The sequence below is a fragment of the Pleuronectes platessa genome, chromosome 7, assembly GCF_947347685.1.
Source record: "Pleuronectes platessa chromosome 7, fPlePla1.1, whole genome shotgun sequence".
In the NCBI taxonomy this organism is placed as follows: Eukaryota; Metazoa; Chordata; class Actinopteri; order Pleuronectiformes; family Pleuronectidae; genus Pleuronectes; species Pleuronectes platessa.
Window position 1 is genome coordinate 12129884 of NC_070632.1, and position 19088 is coordinate 12148971.

Genomic DNA, 19088 nt, shown 5'->3' on the forward strand with positions numbered 1-19088 from the left:
CCTCCCACCCAGCTTCATTTACATTTTCTATGGGTCCTGGCTGAGAGTGTGTGTCAGTGTTTGTGTGTGTGTGTGTGTGTGTGAGACCAGTTTCTGAACGCAGGAGTCTCGCAGACACACCTCGGCCCTAGGAAGTGATCGGGACACGCTCCGATGAAGCCCGCGTCACTTTGTCATTTTTAAAATCAGACAAGTTGAGTTTGGGGAAGTCGACTTTGAAGGTAAGTGTGTGTGTGTGTGTGCGATGTGTTTTTTTTCGCGATTATGTTTCTCCAACAAAAGCAGCACGTTGTTTGTGAACAGTGTGTGTGTGTGTGTGTCCACTGAAGCAGGGGTTTGTGGGGCAGAAAGAAAGGATAGAGGAGGAAGGGAGAGATGGAGAGAATGAGAGGATGAGATTGCAAAATACAAACTCTTGCTTCATTGTGTCTGTCTTTTGTTGTACCGCGTGACTGTAGGAGACCGCGAAGAACAAACACGTTGAGGTTGTTGTGTTGCGTTTACTTTGTGGCACTGTGGTGTGTTCACGGACACTTTGTGCTGTAGGAGGAGAATAGCGGAGGGAAACCTCGGCTTTTATTATTCCTGGTCTATCCATCTGTCTGTCTGTGTGTGTGTCTGCATAGAGGATGTTATGGGACATGTAAAGCGCACATTTGACCATATGTGTGTACATGTTATTTAACAATTCAAAACAAAAACAACATTCAAGTGTTTTTAAGCGATCGCAAGATTACAGATTTGTCTAAAAGAGCTTTTTGGTCGAGACTTTTTGTGCTGTTTTTCTTACGTGTCACTAAAGCACTACTGTCATCCTACAAGTACTACTATCAACCTACAAGTACTGCTGTCATCTTACAAGTATTACTGTCATCCTATAAGTATTACTGTCATCCTACAAGTATTACTGTCCTCTTACAATTACTTATGTCATCCGACAAGTACTACTTTCATCCTACAAGTACTACTGTCATCGTACAAGTACCACTGTCATCGTACAAATACTACTGTTGTCCTACATATAATACTTGTAATAGTTGTAGCATAGTGTCTCTATCCTCTGAATGAGGCCTGATTGCTGGACAAGCAGTATAAGAAGAGACCATATGTTGTACATGAGCTGTGTCTGAATTCATCGTTTGTGAGGAAGAGGCTGTGAGGTTGTGTGTGAGTGTGTGTGATAGCACAGCAATGACTAGCAGCCTTGTGTGTCAAAGCACATGGCCTCAGTCAGAGCTGACACACTGGCCTGCTGCTGTCATCAGGCACTCAGACTCCAACTGTCATGAGGTGTGTGTGTGTGTGTTGTTGTTGTTGTGACCAATATCTGTCCACACAGTCACCCTACTGGGACAAAAAGCAAGTCCTCAATACATTAATCATTACATTTTAAGACATGTTTTAGATGTGGTTTAGATTAGCTTTAGGCATGTAGTAACTATGATTAAGGTTAGAGTAAGTGTCCAGGAAATCAATGTAAGTCAATCTAACGCCCTCTGAACCCACAGAGATGTGACTGTGTGTGTTTGTGTGGTATGTTGTGAGGTTGCAACATATCCGTCAGCCTCGAACTAAACCTGTCCCATTTCTTTTCCATTTTGGCTTATGCTTTCTGTCAAACTTTAACAAGACGTTAAACAAACATGCTTGGACCCAGCCCTATAGACAGAAGGTTGTAGAGTGTGTGTGGGTGTGTGTGTGTTTGCGAGTGGAGGTTTTTGCAGCCTGTCAAACACAACTGAACCCCTTCAACATTTGAAGCAGTTTTACTGTGGGTTATCAGATGTGTTCTCGTGAGAGGAGAACCGACCAAAGCAGGTGGTATGAATGAGTAGGTTATACAGTCTATGTGCAGAGCTTTCATATATGTGTGTGTGTGTGTGTCTGTGTGAGAGTGTACGTGTGTTTGTGCAGGGAGGGGAAAGTTTCTTGCACATGTGTTAGTCATTTGGGGAGCGTTGCTAAACGATTTACATCTGTTTTCTGATCTTTGAACCCCCTCCTCCCCTCCTCACTCCTGTTCCCCTCACTCTGTCTCTTTTGCTGATGTCTTCTGTTTCCCGTAAGGGCCGATGCTGTCACAGTGTGTGTGTGAATGTGTGTGGGCGTGTGTGTGCGTGTGGTGGGTGTTACAACTGGAATGCTCTCTGCTCCATTATTATTGCACTCACAGGAATTTAAATATGTGAATGAAATGTCTGACTTTCCATTTTATAATAGCATCTGTCCATTAGTGGTCCGGGCGCAGCTTTCTTTCAGATGTATCATTATAGAATCTCGAGTCCATGTCAAGGACTCAACCTGACCTCAAGGAAATCGAGGTATTTAGGTCAGTTTGTGTGTGTGTGTGTGTGTATGTTCAGGAGGGGTTGTACAGTAACTGGCGACCCCACAAGTGTGTTGACGGTATTATCTCCCACTATGCTGCTGGTCTGTCTGTGGTCACAGAATCTGGCCCAGTCAGCAGAAAGCGCTGATCCTCAGGACCCACACTGCACGAGAAGGTGTTGCTGTGTGTGCGTGTGTTTTTCATGATCTTGCACTTTTAGATCTTCACGGACATATTGTTGTCCGTTGTGAAAGCTTTCTTTGTAACACATGTTTTTTCAAGTCTTCCTGTTACTTAGCCATGTAAAGAAAGTTTCATAGGCTCTCTCTACTGGGAGGTTCGTCCTCATGGTTTCAGTCTAGAATAGTCTCACAAAACTAGATATACAAATTGTGGGTGTTGTAACATCTGATGGTTTTCGAACCTACCCTAACATTTTACCTACTTGAGTTATCTTCCTCAAACTTCATGAAAGTAAACCTCTTCTGCAGAGTATTTAAATAAAATATCACATTTCTTTGCATGTTTAACATAATGTGACTCAACATAGGTCAAGATCCGCTTATGTCAAACAGCCAAAACCTCCCATGTGTCAGTTAGAATTGAAGAAGATAAGAAATAGAGGTGAAGCATTTTCAAGACACATAAGCAAGTCCAATTTCTTATTTGACACAGGAAGCGAGTGTTTTTTTTCCGCCCCTTCGCGCTGGTTTTGACTGTACCGCGAAACCGAAACCAGCTTTTTCAAGACTTCCACTTACATAACCGGAATGGCATTCAGCAGATAAGGGTGTGTACTTCTGACAAATCCCAACAGTCCTCTTACAAAACCAAATATTTAAAAGAATCTACCAAATTGCACGCACTCATAAATATCAGTCGCCTAAACAGGCCTGGTGATTTTACATCCAGATCCATGAATTATTCTCTGAGAAATCAATGAAAATGTTGAAAAATGCCCCATTTCACGTAAAAAAAATACCTGGATCCGCCCCCTGATCCTTATCTGGACACCAAAATGTAATGGGTTCTTGCCCGACCCGTTTCACAACCTTACACCAGGCTTCCCTATTGATTCGCTCTGTAGTCTTTGCGTAATCCTGCCAAATATCAGACACATCAACAGACGAAAACAACCGCCTTGGCTGAGGTAAAAATGAGTAAGAAGGCTTCCGTGAAGTCTTACAGTAACTTTAACGGGAAATCTTTTCATTTGCATGTTAAAAATGTGTTGTTTGGCTGCTTTGTCTTCATGGTCTGTTTTGCCAGCTTTTTTCCCTGACACTGTCTGAGTTACTGCCCTGAATGAAATATCATGATGCAATGCAAACACAAGTGATGCAATCATAGAATCTGACAACGGCACAAAGGGTTTGTTTACACTGTGCTTTGGTCTTGTAACCATGGTATTAGATTATGTTGTCACTATTTGGGGTTTGAGTTTCCTGATGAAGAGCAGCGGTGGGAGGCAAGGTGCTCTGGTTTGGAGAGTGGGGGTCATGTCATCCTGAAGTCGGACATGCAGAGACTTGACTCAGTTGTTGGAGCTGCCTGAGGACTTGATGTTGATTCAGTCATAAAAGAGAGATAGGAGGGATACAGTGTGTGCACACCACAGACTAAAACAAACGCACACAGACACACCTAGAGAGACTCAGCTTCTTGCAGAATCCCATCGATTTTCCTGCTGTTGCGCTGCAGCCTCAATCACAATAAAGCCCCATTACCGTGCTGACCACTTTGCGTCGTCTCGGGGAATAGATGACACACGCACGCACGCAGATTCTAAATGCCTTCCTCTTCGCAGCCTCTTAGGTTGAAGTATAGAGAGATTGGGAGTCTGAGCTGCATGAATTGGATTAAGTTCTTTTGTAAGTCGGTATCGAGATATATGATCCTGTCTTCTTATTATAAAACGCAAACGGGAACATACGCCTCTTGTTTCTGTTGCAGCCTGAAGTCTGCAGGGCTTCCAGAATGTATACTGGCTTTGGAAAGTTTCATCAGACAATGAAACCACATGATTGCAGACTGTCCCTAACTAAATATATGCATGCAGCATATATTTTGTGTCATGTCGTGCATAAAGAAAAGAGAACAAAGACTTTTCATCTGGCCTGTTAAATAAGGACACCCGGTTAAATCATTATCTGTGTATGTGTGTGTGTGTGCATCAGCTTTACACCCCTGCGTGTCTGTCTGGTTAACTGTAGATTGTCTGGTTTTCCAAGGTAACATTTGTTATTGGGGTTTTCTCTACTACCATGTAAACAAAGGAGTACCTCGCAAAGCCTCTCCAGTGTGCCCCCTCCCAGCCAATGAGATTCAGGCTCCCAGCTGGGCTCAGCCAGTTGACGGCGGGGAGGGGGCGTGACTCTGCTCCATGAGGTAGAAAACAGCAGTAAAGCACAAAGCTTTGTATCTGGAGCAGGAAACTGACTGCGGAGCCGTAACAAAGACACTTCCTTTATGACCGAGCAGCACTTGACACTGCTGAGCCAGACCAATCCGCCGGGGCTTGTCTTTTTAAACTACGTTGTTTTTTACAACCACCGAAGAGACAGGCTGCATGTAGAGGGGTGATGTGCGTGAGGAACGTTCAGCACATAGGCACATGTTTACATCTCAGTGAGGAGGAGCCACATGAAACACGCATGTGCTCTGTCTGTAATTAGCCTTCTAGGGGGTATATACGTCTGTGGAGCCAAAACAGTCTTTTCTTCTGTGCATGTGTTGCTCATCTGTTCCAGTGCAACTGTTCGTATAGGGCCCGTGCATATACGTCCAGGAACATGTGTCAGTGTCAGCTGTGAAAGGGTTTAGACCAGCCTTTTGTATTTGACTGACAGGTGTGACCCCAAACTGCACCCCCATCCCCTCCACCGCCAGTCACCGTCAGGACATGTGTTCCGAATTTGGTTGGAGTAGGCACTTTGATTTGAACCTTTTTAAAGAAAAGTGCATGTAGCGTGCATCCAAATGTTTCTGTCACTCAAAGATGTCATAAAGAAGGTGTGTGTGTGTGTGTGTGTGTGTGTGTGTGTGTGTGTGTGTGTGTGTGTGTGTGTGTGTGTGTGTGTGTGTGTGTGTGTGTGTGTGTGTGTGTGTGTGTGTGTGTGTGTGTGTGTGTGTGTGTGTGTGTGTGTGTGTGTGTGTGTGTGTGTGTGTGTGTGTGTGTGTCCACCCGCCCTATGCTGTTGTGAGCCCAAAGCAATAATCACTTTGCAGGTTCATCACATTCCCACAGCGTGACTCAACGTGGTGTCTGCTCCCTTTTCAATCCATCCCATTCATTCTGTAATCTGCCTCAGCCCCCGGCAGCTCACACAACGTGCTTCAACAAAACTGCGAGTCAGTGCTGAACGCCAACTGTCAAACCGGGCGTGTTTCAGCTCTGCGCTACCAGAAATCACATTTTCTTATTTACTCTGAAAACAGGACTTGCCGGTGGCAGAACAGTGCAGCTGCTGTTTTGGAGAGTTGAAGAAGAAGGGATTTCTGGGAAAAGCTGTGTCCAAATACAAGGCGACGTGTTATCAGAGCGGTACATAGATTTGCGTACTCGCAGATTCCCAACCCGACATTTTCGGCATCATCACGGGCATTTCATGTGTCGATATCTATATAAGAACCTATTTTTACTGACAGCGGGTTGATCCGATCATGTGGCACATCAGCCATCACAGCCGGACACTTGTTCATGAACTGCAATCGAGTCTTAAAAGCTGGATGTAGACGTAGTCAAGTTCTCAATGTAATGAGATAAGACCAAACGTAACCATAGTGTTGCCATCTGCGAGAAGCAAAGAGGCGGAAAGTATCACGGACACGGATTTGAGGAACTGTAGCCACAAGAGGTCACAACACTGTGATTTGAATCAGAACCTAACCAAGTTTTAAAATGGAGAACAAGAAGTAACTTTGACATGAGAAGTAGAGTGTGGACATTCCTCCTTTTTGCCTGTTGAAGTCGCAGTGTCCAGTGCACAGAGACGGCCTTTGTGTGATGTTCAGAGTTTAAACTTCTATTAATGCTTCCTCACAGTTCCTCTTTATATTTCAGATTTGTGAAGAGGGAAAGTCAAAGACACAGTGATCATGAGAAGATGAGTCAGATAGTTTCTGTCATCGTCAGCACTGGGCTAAGATATATTAAAGTCAGAAGGAGGGAGTGACTGTAGTTAAGATGTTTTTCGTATATGAACTGTTGCTCTTGGCTGAAAGGCGTGGTAATGAGTTTCTTTTTTTGCATCATGACAGTCTATAGCACCACCTTGTACTCCCTTAAGGACATCAGGTCATTAGACAGACTCCATGGCTAAATCCCAACAGCCTTACTCACATGATTCACTGTACGTAACTTTATCCATTTCCTCGGGTGTCGGTGCATGTGTGCGCATCTGCGCTTTACGAACCCTAAAGCCCTGATTGTAAATTCCCATACCCTTGCGTCTCCCTAGTGACATCATCGTATTGTGGGAGCGGGGCGGGTGCTTGAAGAGGTCAGTACATGATGAGGCCCTAGAATTCCCCAGCTCCTCTCCTCCTATTCGCTTCGGGCCCCCCCCTACCACTCCAAAGCAGGAAATACAAAACAGACCTCAACCCCCAAATTCCCCGGCATACTTTTAAGAAACCACTTCCCCCTTTGCTTTATGTGTCTCTCTTTGTTTCGCCCTCCGATCATTGAGTTTTGTTTAGCCAAATACAAATGGTAGCTCGATGTATTTTAAGCCCAAATGCACTTTGGATGAAAAACCACATCATATCTTCATAAACCACTCGCTCTGTCATCTTCTCTGCACTGGTAGGGTGGTGATAATAAATTAGAAACAGATTCAACTCAAACTATTGATAGCAATCACATAAGAGGAGCTCCGGTTTGCTTTGTTGAAACATGTTCGTGTTTAGTCTTCTCTTTTCAGCTGGTTCACTCTTCGGCATCCTCTGCCAGATCCGTTTTGCCTGAGGGTGTATCATTTTGCTTACATATGCACAGACTGTACCAGACTGCAAACAAGTGCTGTAGATGTGTGGGATGTCTTTTTTTTTTTCTTTCCACTTGTTCCTGACTTTGAACGTGTTCGCAGATGCAAGTGGCAGGAAAGCACGAAACTCTATTGTTTCTCCGCGCACATGTACGTCACTGTGCTTCCCTCCACGACTTGCGTCTCGTCATGGGGGGAGGCCTATTTAAAAGCACGTACATATACAGACCATGCTCTGTCCGGTAAGCAATGAGCTCATTGTCACTTCTCGGCCACCAACTCTTTGCCTCTCTTTTACTTTCCTGTCACTCTCGCTCTCTCTCACTCTCTCTCACACACACACCCTGCTCTCCCTCCCCCACCTCCCTCAGCTGTCCGTGAAAAGCGATCTATCTGTGTGTTTTAATTAGGCCTCCCATGTTTGTGGCTGAATGGTCGCTTCATTAACAGAAAGGATAGAAGACGCACACCCAGATTTGTCTGCCTTTAAACACACAGCAAATGGGCAAGTGTGTGTGTGTGTGTGTGTGAGAGAGGAAGAATGGGGTGTGGGGGTTGCTTTAGGGGTATTGATGACGCAATTTCCCCCGAGGGCTGGACCTCCCATCTGTGAGAGGAATAGACACGATCGGGCCAAGAAAAAAAGAGTGAACGAGGGGAACTATATGGGACAGGGAGGAGATATTAGAGCAAGAGAGCAGATGGTAAATTGAGTTTAAAGAAAATGTTAAGTATTTTATACGAAAGTTGTTATTTCATTAATAGGCTCTGCAGCCGTTGTCAAGAATATATGCAAAGGCCCAAATTGTGGTTTGCTCTCTTGAAATACATAAGGAGGATGAATTCTTATGGAATAACACTGTGAGCTTGTTCGTAAATACATATCTAATATCGTGAATTAACTTTTTATCATTTTGGGCGTGTCCACGATCAGTATATATTTCAAACTGCAGCTAAAATGCTGATTCGTGCTTTTGTGTGTGTGTGTCCCTGACCCCACACCCCTGTGCACATTTGTGCTGGTTACTGTGGAAAATAAATCCCAGCTAAGGCTTGCTGCTGGAGTGGGTGTGGTCAGTCATGTGTTCACAAGCATCACACGACAGTTGACTGGCCCATCATGCAGCCGCCCCTCCCTCTGCAGAGCTTGGGATGGTCTGCTCTGTTTGTGCCTGTATCCTGGAGTAAGATGGGCGGAGGTCAGATGGCGAAGCCGATCCACCAGCTGCCCTCCTCGCCCTACGTCTTCTGTCTTTCAAGAGGGACACTCGTGACACATGTCATCATTCAGCTGTGCTTGTCCATAGTCTGTATAGCTTGACACGTGGTTATGATCCAGCTTTGTTTTTCTCACGTCTTGTCCAGTAACAATCCACTTGTTGTAATTGTTTGTCTTCCTTGTAGAAAATACAGTATTGTTTGACTGCTTCACACCACTGAAACAAAAGACAGATACAGCAACTAAAGTAAAGATAATGGCCAATTTACTGTATGTAGTCCACCCACATCTCTCACCATCACTCTGCCCATCTATGCTTTTGTCTGCTGAGATTAAACCAGGAATATTGCTTTTGTTTAGCATTATTTTCTTTTGGCAATATAACATAATCTCAGCTTTAAATCGATATAGTAGGATGCCGTCGCCCATTTACACTTTGAGCAAACACAGAGCAATACCATATATTGTAAGTTTTGGTCCAATATTCACTCTTTTTTTTTTTCCGCTTTGTTTTCAGAATTCAAAAGCATCATCGGGAATTCTGGCTCTTTAGCGGCTAAATGCTCCACCATGTGTAGCATCTTGTTGTTAAATATGTCTGTTCTTTGGTGCTGAACAGGTTGTGGAAAATGGGTTCATCATCGCTTATTTTAAGGAGACATGATGTGCGCCTTCTCAGGTTCACAATTTTCATAATATATTACTTGAGAATGTTTTCGTGCTCCAATGTTCAGAAAACACATCACTGTCCTCATTCAGTCTGTTGCTGCTGCACCTCTTTTCAGCCTCTGTCTGAAACACTTTGTTTCAGCTCGTGTCTCTTGCCTGATGAAGCCCAGTCTGCTCTGATTAGTCAACTGTTTCTAGCTCATCTAGGCAATGTGGCCTCCACTCTCGTCCCTCCCAGACTCTGTTAGGAGACATACTAGACTGTCCACTAGGTGGGTATTTTTATATCATATGACATAAAAACTATGCAGAAGTACCGGCCGTCTACTGGCGAGGAGCAGTGTTTTCTGCAGGAGCTCCCTTTACTGTGAATTTTAAACTTTTCAACTTTACAGGCCTTTTGCATACTCAAAAAAATCTGCTTGAAAAACTAGAGGAAAGAGGAAAAAAGACAAATAAGCATAATATCTTTATTGATTATTTTGACGACAACCATTGTCGGGTTTTCATTGCGGCTCTTAGGAAGCCTTGAATTGTCAGCATACTGCAAGTTGTGCTGTGTCACTGGGTGGTGTCAGGTCTCCATGATGACTTGACAGTTGAGGAAGTTGAGAAATTAGCCTGTTTATGAATGCAAGTGTGTTTGTGCATCTTGGCTCTTATAGCAGAGCGGTCTGTGGTAATGCAATCACTTGGCACAGTGTTGCTGCTCAACCCTTCCAAGGTAAGTCCCTCTATCAGCTCTAATGCGACCTGCCAGTTAACTTTAATACAAACACACTCACTATTGCGCAAACATTTATCACACACATCCACACACATCCAAGTCTTTTTGAAAGAAACTGTCAAACACACATTTTCTTTTAAGTGAGTCCGACATGAGTGACGTATCATTTAAAACGTAGGTTTCAGCCTCTTACATGGATTGAAGCTTTCTAAACTTCTTTTTTCTATCTTTCTTTTGGTCTATTCCCCAAAGATTGAGTGAATACTTCCTGTATGAGCAAGCTCTAAAATGTGGCATTTCGCAGTAGGTTAGATCAGTCATAAACAGGTCATGAGCATGACAGGGAGAGTGCAGTAAACAGAGGAAAGCTGTCTCTGACCAACTTCCCCTTCTGTTTTCCTAGACTTTCTTCTGACCCAGTTTTTCGTGGGTTTTTTCCATTGTATTTATCAACTTTCTTCCCATTTTATCCCTGAATGCTTAGACATGTTGAATTTGTAGTCTCATTATCTGTGTGTGTGCGCTTGCTGTCTCTGCTGTCTCTGCAGTGTGGGTGTGTCCCCTAAACCAATAAACACACGGTTTTAATAGGATTCCTGGAACAGCAGTAAGTCTTGTCCCAAAAATGTTGTTTTCGTCTTATTGATGCTTGGGGCTATGTTAACATATCGTACATGTTTTTGTGCATATAGATTTGTTGAAAACTCACGAGTCGATATGAACACATTGCACGTGTTTTCATGGCTGGTTCTGGAGTTGTATAGTTCTGAAACCCACACATACAGTACAACTTCTGTAGAAGCAGAGATTTTGAGACACGACTAAATACATGTTAACCTTTATCTGTATTTAGGTGTTGCAGGCTTTAACTGTAACACGCTATCTATATAGATCCTAAGTGAAACCAGAGGGCGCGTAAAATAGAACGTGTAAAACCACCAGTGATAGGTCTGACTTTAAGCAGGGTTCCAATTTGGAGGTTGCAGGTCCCTTTTGAACTCCCTATGTCACTTCCCCTCTCCCTCTGGGCTACAGAGGAAGTCGAAGCAGATGTGTTAAACCAACGGACACTTCTGACAACACTGCCCGTCTGTAAGTCGCTCTGCCCCCCACTTCCGGCATTAACACAAGCCTCCTTTTGATGTACACAGCACGAGTGTGTGTGTGTGTGTGTGTGTGTGTGTCTGAGTCTGTGTGTGTGTGTGCAGCCCCTGATTACAGCCACAAGGCGCTCTGCCCACCTCTGCCCTGATCTCATGTGCACAAACACTGTTGCCGTGTCCTGGGGGTGTCACAAAATGTCCTGTGACTGCCACGTCCCCAGCATCATAGCCAGGGATGTAGTCATGTATTCAAATACCTTCCAAATAAACTGAGGAATAGATTCACAGTGTTTTAAATTCATCTTACTTAATTTGATGATTGTGTTATTGTATTTATTCTACACTTAGATTTGAAGATTGGTTTTTGAGACGGTAAAGATACATTTTTAAAGGTAATAATCCGGGATTAGAAGAGATTAGTCACCACTACGACTGTACATCATGATCGACTGGTAAAAGCAGTGTTTTCATTTGTTAACATTAAATCCATCAACAGTATTTTTTGTGCGTTTCATCTCTCTCTTTGTTCTGCAGCAGGCAGCCCATGTTTATCTTTGGCTTCTTTGTTATGTAACTGACACCGTTTAGTTCCTGCGATGCAAGAATGTGGACCTCTTGTGGTATCTTTGAGTCATTGCATCAACCTTCTGCATGTATGTTTTGACGCCGAGGACACACTCCCCCCCACCCTCCTTTGTGTCTAGCACGTGCAGTGAAATGATTCTCTGGAACAAATAGAGACTGAGTGGAGTTCCAAAATAACACTGTGTGTTTCCAGTTTGTTTCTGGACTTATCAGTCGCTCACAGGAGAGACTTGTCACCAGGCAACGCTTCAGAAATCACAGGAATTTGAGAACATGATTGTTTGTGGATCTAAGTCATTCCTCAGACTGTGGGAAAAACATGGTCTGTATACCTTCTATGGAAATAATGATGTGCAAGACTTTCTATTTATTGCAGCCAATGATGTAAAGTCCTATTTAATTCTGTAGTGTACTGTGCTTCAGTTTACTGCTATTGTAAAACTGAGTTTTTACCCTTTCGGTACATATATATGTATGTGTATATATATATATATACATATGACTATTTTACATACAAGATAGTTACATAAACTCACAACTGATGATATTTATTTAGTAGTGAATAATCTGTTTCATAAGCAATCGTGACAATTTGGATATATATATATATTCGTCATCTCGAGATGTGCTTTGAAAGCAAGTGGGAGGGAGCACGAGGGAGGGAGGGAGGGAGTAGAGAGAGAGAGAGGGAGAGTGTGTGTGAGCTTGACTATAAAACAGACTTTGAACTGGGACCAGCTCAGTTGCAGACAGCTGTGTAGAACAGAACACATTTCCTCTCGGAGACTCTGCAGTTTACTGATACGCAGGAAGGCACGTTGTGTTGGATTCTCCTTTTCCGATTAAAAATAGCAGAGATGGCGACAATGTTCAGATATCCAGTCTTTCCACATCTGCAGGGTGAGTTCTGCCCAGAGCTGAAACTTTGTCTATTTTTAACAGGGTTAGGTGGTTAGGGGTAAAAGTAAGGTACTTTTCTGATTTAGTCCATGTGCAGTATATGTACTTGCTTGAATGTGTTTTAGGATACAAACCTCTAGTCTCCGGTGTAACTTGGATTTTCATTGAGCAAAGCAGTAAAACCGTAAAAAATGGAACTTAACTGCCATTAAAGTTAAATACTGTTTTTTCATGTTGTCTATGATTAACATATTAATGAAACGTAATGTATATCCCAGTTATTTTATAGGTTGATAAAATTGCTTTTTCCCATTAACCCACTGAAATTAGCGGTTTGGTCTAAGGACATGTGTCTGAGTCTGGAAGTCATGAATAGAAGTTGCTTTGTTCTTGAGGTGATGGACGACAATGGATGGGATGTTTGGGTTAGTTGTGTTGTAGCAGCTTCTCTGTGTCTGACAGATACTTGAATGTGATTCTGTGCTGCTGTGATTCATCTTTTCATCATTTGCATGTGGTTGTTGAATCACCTGACCGGAGGATGAAGTGTTCCCATCCTCTCAATGTGGAACAATTATGTAATTTCAGTTCTGAGTCCCTCCATCACCATAGAGATCATTGACAAACTCTGAGTTTATGTCAGAGACTCAGTTAGATGCTCAAATCGGGTTTGAAAGGAGAGAACATTTAGGAGATTTATTAGATCCCATTAAAATCTGTGGCCTTGTGAGATTTCTGTCCAATAAATGTCTTTATTTGCATCTGAACCTGTTTCAAAGTAACGTCTTAAATAGAGTCAAGTTAAAGTTTATTTATAGCACGTACAAAGAAACCACAGTTGTTTAAAGCGTTGAACGGGCTTAAAATATGTACACAAAAAAAGAAAGAAGTGGGTCTGTATCACGTTTTAAATGTTTCTATAAAGGTCCTTCTCTTTTGTTTCTGCTGATCCAGATCCGTGTGACCCTGGTCTATCGCTGTCACCGGGGAGGAGTGTCATGGCAGAGCCAGACTATCTGGAGGGAGACTGTGATGAGCTCATCAAACCCAAGAAGCTGATCAACCCGGTCAAGAACTCCCGCAACCACCAGGACCTGCACCGAGAACTGCTCATGAACCAGAAGAGGTCAGCAAAATGAAAAAAAACTCATGCATCTTCGGTCTTTATCTGTTGTTGTCTCTTTTATTCCCTCGTAAAACAACCGGTATTTACAGCTTTCACAGAAGAAGGAGATTCTTATTTGATGATTAGCGACCTGAAGATTTATCGTGGTTTATGGTTCCTTTAAACACGGCCGTCTGGATTCCAGGTCTGTGATTGAGACAATAATAAAGCAGCTTTTTTTTCAAGAGCAGCAAAGGATCGGACAGATAAAGGTGTATTAATTGATGGAGTGGTGAAACGCTGTCCATCCCCTTTATCCAATACAGGCGAGGCAGGCAGTTTTATATATGTAGAGCACATTTCATACACATGGGTAAATCAAAGGTTCTGTAAGGGGACATTAAAAACAACACAGTGACAAAAGAAAAAGAAAACTATTTAAAATCCGAAAACACAGTTTAAAACAATTTTTAAGTAAAATAAAAGACTAAAAAGAGTAACACAAAAGAGGTCAAAGAAAAAAGAAATATTATAATTTAAGGAAAATTAGGAAAATGGGGCCCTAATAGGTTGAAGCAGTCAAATTTTACAAATAAAATAGATAGAAATATATAAAATAATAAGATAATAGAAAAAGAGGATGGTAAAGTAGTTTAGTTGAAGACACTAATAAAGACATTTCCAGTCTGGATATATAGAAACTACAGTACAATGGATGGGGCTTTGCTAAAACCATCAGTTGGTTCTAGTGGTGTGCTGCATAGGTTAGTTATGGGAAAACAGCAAAGTGTCTGGACCCTGGCTAATTTAGTTTAACCTTTTTACAAATGCAGGATGACTTAATAAAATCCAGCCTCTCTCTTGTAATTGGTTTGAAATTATCTGCGCAGCCTGTGCCGATGCTCCTGCTGAGTATCTGACCTCACTGCTGCCTCTAACCTCAAGCAGCTGCAGCATTATTATGTAAAGCTCAGCGTATAAAACTTTCATAGAAGCCATTACATAAAGCCCCGAGTGCATTAGTGTGTCAAAAATTGGTTATGTAAAGGTCACTCTGATTGTCCAGGATCCACAAGGAGATGGCTCCTTATGTTGGAACCAGAACGCATGCAGCCTGAAGTCTAGACTGGATAGAGTGTGTATATGTACGTACACTTGCATCCTGAGGACTGCGATCTCCTTTTGACACAAGATATTTGTGTTTTTTTTTTTATCATCGCACAGTGCAGCTCTGTGCCTGCGCTATAAATAGCTACGTAAACAGAACATGCGGATGACAGCTGTTACATCACAGCAGTGATGCTCGGGTCTTAAACGGGTCAGAGAGTGAGGTGCTCTTGTTGTGATGCTGTAAACAGCGTCATTGAACGATGTGGAAGAGGTCAGGATGAGCGTGGAAGAAATGTATTGAGAGGTTTAGAAGAGGAAAACACATTCTTCGTGTTGCAGAATATTGTTCCTTGTCGTCTAGACTGAGGATGTTCTCTTAAAGCCGGTGAGATGATGCTGGTGGGCTTTTAAACCTGTTATGATTGGGTTTCCTATCGAACACTGAGAGTATGGAAAGCTCGCTTCCCCGGTGGATTAGTCAGGGAGTGGTGGTGGGGTGGGAGGATGGATGGATGAATGCATGGATAAGTGGACGGATGGATGGCTGTATGAAGAAGGGGAAAAAAACTGTTATGTAATGAAGATTACAAAACAGTCTCTGGCTGGAGGCCTTTTGCTGCCTCTGCTACCTTAGTGACCCTTCTCCTCCTACATACACACACACACACACACACACGATGGTTATATTGAGATGTTTGTTTGCATAACAAGGACCCTAAACTGACACAAATTAGATCACTGACACCTTTTGACAAGATTTGTGCTCTTAGATGTTTAATTGTAGGAAATGTATGGGATTCAGGACCAACACAGTCCTACTGTCTGTCTGTGTGTTACTAATTAATTCAATTATTGTGAACATAACATACCATACCCTTAACATAATTATCTAAATTCCAGACCCTCACCTAATTCTAGCCTTAACCCTAAAAGTAAATCTAAACCCTCAAACAGCCGTTTGAATAAGTGAGGACAGAATGTTGGTCTTTGCTCAAAATGTTCCTCGCAGAGATATGAGTTCAAGTACAGAGGAATTTCAGAAATTCAGCCATCGCATAACTGGTGAAGCTTTAGAGCAGATGGACGTATTGATGTGTGGGATTTGAACACACATTCCTGGCCGTCTGCTCGAGGGCGTGCACCCACAGGCCGGGCCGTAGGTGGGAGGGTCAGTGATGTAAGTGTCGCCCACGGTGTAGGAGGGGAGTAGCGTGAGCATGTTTATTGCCCGTCTTATTGCTCCCAGTGACCTTGACCCCTCCCTCCTTCCTGCACTCTAGGTGCTCGACAACAGCCATATCTTTTTCTTTTTTTTTTCTCTGCCCCAGCTCGCTAAGTCTGTTCTTCATTAGTCCCCCGGCCGTCAGGAGAGCCAGGCTATTTAACTGCAGCAGTGACTTCTTTTAAGTGACAAAGTGCAGTGTTGTGAAATTGACTCCCACTCCTGCTCCGAACATCGTGGGCTCAGTTATGTAATCTCTCCGGACTTAATAATGCATTTAATTAAGGCATTGTTGTTGCCAAACTGCAGTCAGGTAGGCACGCAGCGGTTTTTCTTTTGAGGAGGCGGCTTGTGCAGAGTCATGCGAAGCAAAATCCGTAACCACAAGCAGAGTTAATCCTGATGGCATGCGTTTTCAAATTTAATTATTAAAGAACATGGAAATTTAATTTAGTCCAAGAATAGTTAGACTTTTTTCTTCCTCGTCTGCCACTTTGTTGTGCCGCCTAATGCTTTGCAGACTTTGCTGTTTATTTGTTTTTGCCTTTTCTTAGCCGACTCCAATCCGTCTCTGTTCCCTTTGTCTTAAATACTTCTTCTCCCAAAGCCCCTCCACCCTTCCCTCTCGTAGTTTAGAGCATTGCATAACATTTCACTCCTCCTCCTCCTCCTCCTCCTCCTCCTCCTCCTCCTCCTCCTCCTCATCCTCTTCGCAAGACACGCTCACAGTTAATTAAGACTTCCCTCTACTCCTTTTTGGAGTTTTGCTACACAAACACAGGCTGTTGTGTAACCATCCCCCTGGCTCCCAGTGACTTAATCCTCCCCAGAGAGCTTTCACATGAGGAAAATATTGTTAATCGTTTCAGGATTTGGGGTTTGATGATTTGTTTTTCTGGTGCCTATAAAAGGAAAAGAAAAGAAACAAAAGTTTGTGGTTGCAAATCACTTTTTCCAAAGTCGATTCCAGTGCCGGCAGACGTCACGTAGGCTGATCTGTAAAATATGGAACAATCTGTGTTTGGCTCCAAATCAAAACTTTCCCTGAAACACGACTGACATGTTTAATCCCGAGCATCTAATACAGATCTGCATGTTGTCATAGAATGAGGTCATGGTCATCATCTGTCGCACAGGAATTTGAACGCCGGTCTCCCTCCCAGTGGGTTTTACCAGCATGTGTTACACAGTGGTTGTCCGCTAAGCATGTTGTTTTCCTCCACAGGGGTCTCGCTCCTCAGAATAAACCTGAACTCCAGAAGGTGATGGAGAAAAGAAAGAGGGAGCAAGTTCTCAAGGCTCAGAAGGAGGAGCAGGAGGCCCACAAGAAGAGGAGCGACCTGGAGATAGAGCTCATGAAAAGACAACAGAAATTAGAGCAGGTAAGCTATTGAAACAATACATATAAACGGAGTCTCTATAGCACTTAGATGAGTGCATGTTGTCTAACATGTTGCCACCAACACTTCATGGCTTCTATAATTTCAATGTGCTTGTGTCTGTTTTTCTGCAGCTCGAGCTGGATGATCAGAAAAACGAGGAGGAGCAGGAGAACACCCCCGAGTTTGTGAAGATGAAAAGCAACCTGCGCCGGACCAAGCAAGAGACGGATGGGGAGGAACGAACCACCTAAGAACAACAGCAGGGGTGTCTGGGTCTGGCTGATTGTGCGCGTGTTTGTGAGCGCCGAGACATCGGGAGTGTGTGTACAAAAGAGAGAGAGAGAGTGTGTTGTCTGTGGTGACCCGACCGTGGTCCGAGACAAACTTTCTGGCTTTCCAAACCAAGCTGTTCCTTCCTGCGGTGAGGAGTGAGAGACTTTACGGACTAAAGACCCCCCTCTTGTCAGCCTGCCATGGACCGCCAGCACTCGCCTCTGCTCCTCACTCCCACCCAGCAGCACACAGCACCCCCCGCAGGAGGGACCCGAACATAAACATGTTACACATCTTTCAACGTGGGAGCGGAGCAAGCTTCCAATGAGCTCTGCTGGAGAAGCAACACAACCAAACGCACACACACACATGCAGGAGTTTTCAGCCCCTCTGTTTTCACTCCTCTCTCCACAGCAAGCTGTCGTTTCTCTTTACTGTTATTGGTGTTGTTCTCGTTGTGTTCTTTTATTTTTTTTCTCATCTTCAGAATCAAATAAGGAAAAGTGGACACTGGATAGACTCTCGAAGCTGTGTAATGTAAAAGCCAAATAAATGTGCTTTTGTTATTTATGTTCTTAGCTTTTAGCCCAGGTGTAGGGGAGGACACTTTTAGTCGTTCTGTATTATAGTTTGTTTTAACAGTATAGTTTATGAAGCCAGAACAGGACAAAGGGAGTGTACGGTTGTGTGAAACACTTGTTTCCTTTGTTTTTTATTTTATTTTTGTTTTTAAACATGCCATTTCCTCAGCTAATGCAATTTTGAGCAATAGTAGAACTCCCCGGCATGAGAGTGACATTTTCTTTATATATTCTGTTGTTTTGTATGAATAAAAGTGTTACGTAATAAATAATTTAAGCTTTTTTTTTAGGTTGGTCAATAAGAAGAAGCTTGAGCCCTCTCCGATCAGTCCTTGTGTATGTTTGACCAACTGCAGGATTTGTTATAATCCAGAAATATATTTGAAAGTGTTCACTTGTCGGCCACTTGTCATGTAGGGATACCTGCTCCTGAAACAACTCTGATCTGTCCTGCAACATTTATCACTCAATTATTTTGTCTTTATTTACAGTGAAGCCGTAATTGTGCAGACAGGTCATTAAAATCCGAGAATCTGAAATAGAGTTGGTGTTACCAGCGAAACTATTTAATATATGTACACCGCACACAAATTACAAATTTGTTACACAATGTGAGAAACTGTGAGTACTTTTTTTTAATATTAAGCCACGTTTAGTGACTATTTCAAAATCAAACTAAAATATTGTGAGTCAAAAATTCAGATTTGTGGGTCTCTACAAAACGAGAGATCTTATCATGATGACGTCAACGTAACCGTGGTTACCTCCCCAGAATCTTTTTTGAAATAAAAATAATTTTAACTTTCCATATCTTTTTTTTTTTCTTAATTTGGAGTTATGCTGCTGCTGAAGTGGATCTGTTATCCAACCAATAGTAGGCTTTACTTTCCAAACG

The 19088-nt window shown here is 42.9% G+C and overlaps 1 protein-coding gene across 5 annotated transcripts; it reads left to right on the top strand.

Annotated features, from left to right (window-relative positions):
• Window positions 1-16: 16 nt before the first annotated feature.
• Window positions 17-18999, top strand: fam107b (family with sequence similarity 107 member B). 5 transcript variants are annotated; one of them, XM_053427351.1, is made up of 4 exons: window positions 17-221; window positions 13475-13646; window positions 17183-17339; window positions 17471-18999. In XM_053427351.1, exons 2-4 carry the CDS (start codon window positions 13519-13521, stop codon window positions 17588-17590), a joined length of 405 nt encoding a protein of 134 aa, XP_053283326.1. In that variant the 5' UTR covers window positions 17-221; window positions 13475-13518; the 3' UTR covers window positions 17591-18999. The 5 variants fall into 5 exon arrangements, with proteins under 5 accessions (XP_053283326.1, XP_053283327.1, XP_053283323.1 ...); XM_053427352.1 differs by lacking the exon at window positions 17-221 and adding an exon at window positions 3359-3479; XM_053427348.1 differs by lacking the exon at window positions 17-221 and adding an exon at window positions 9779-9929.
• The last annotated feature ends 89 nt before the right edge of the window (window positions 19000-19088 follow it).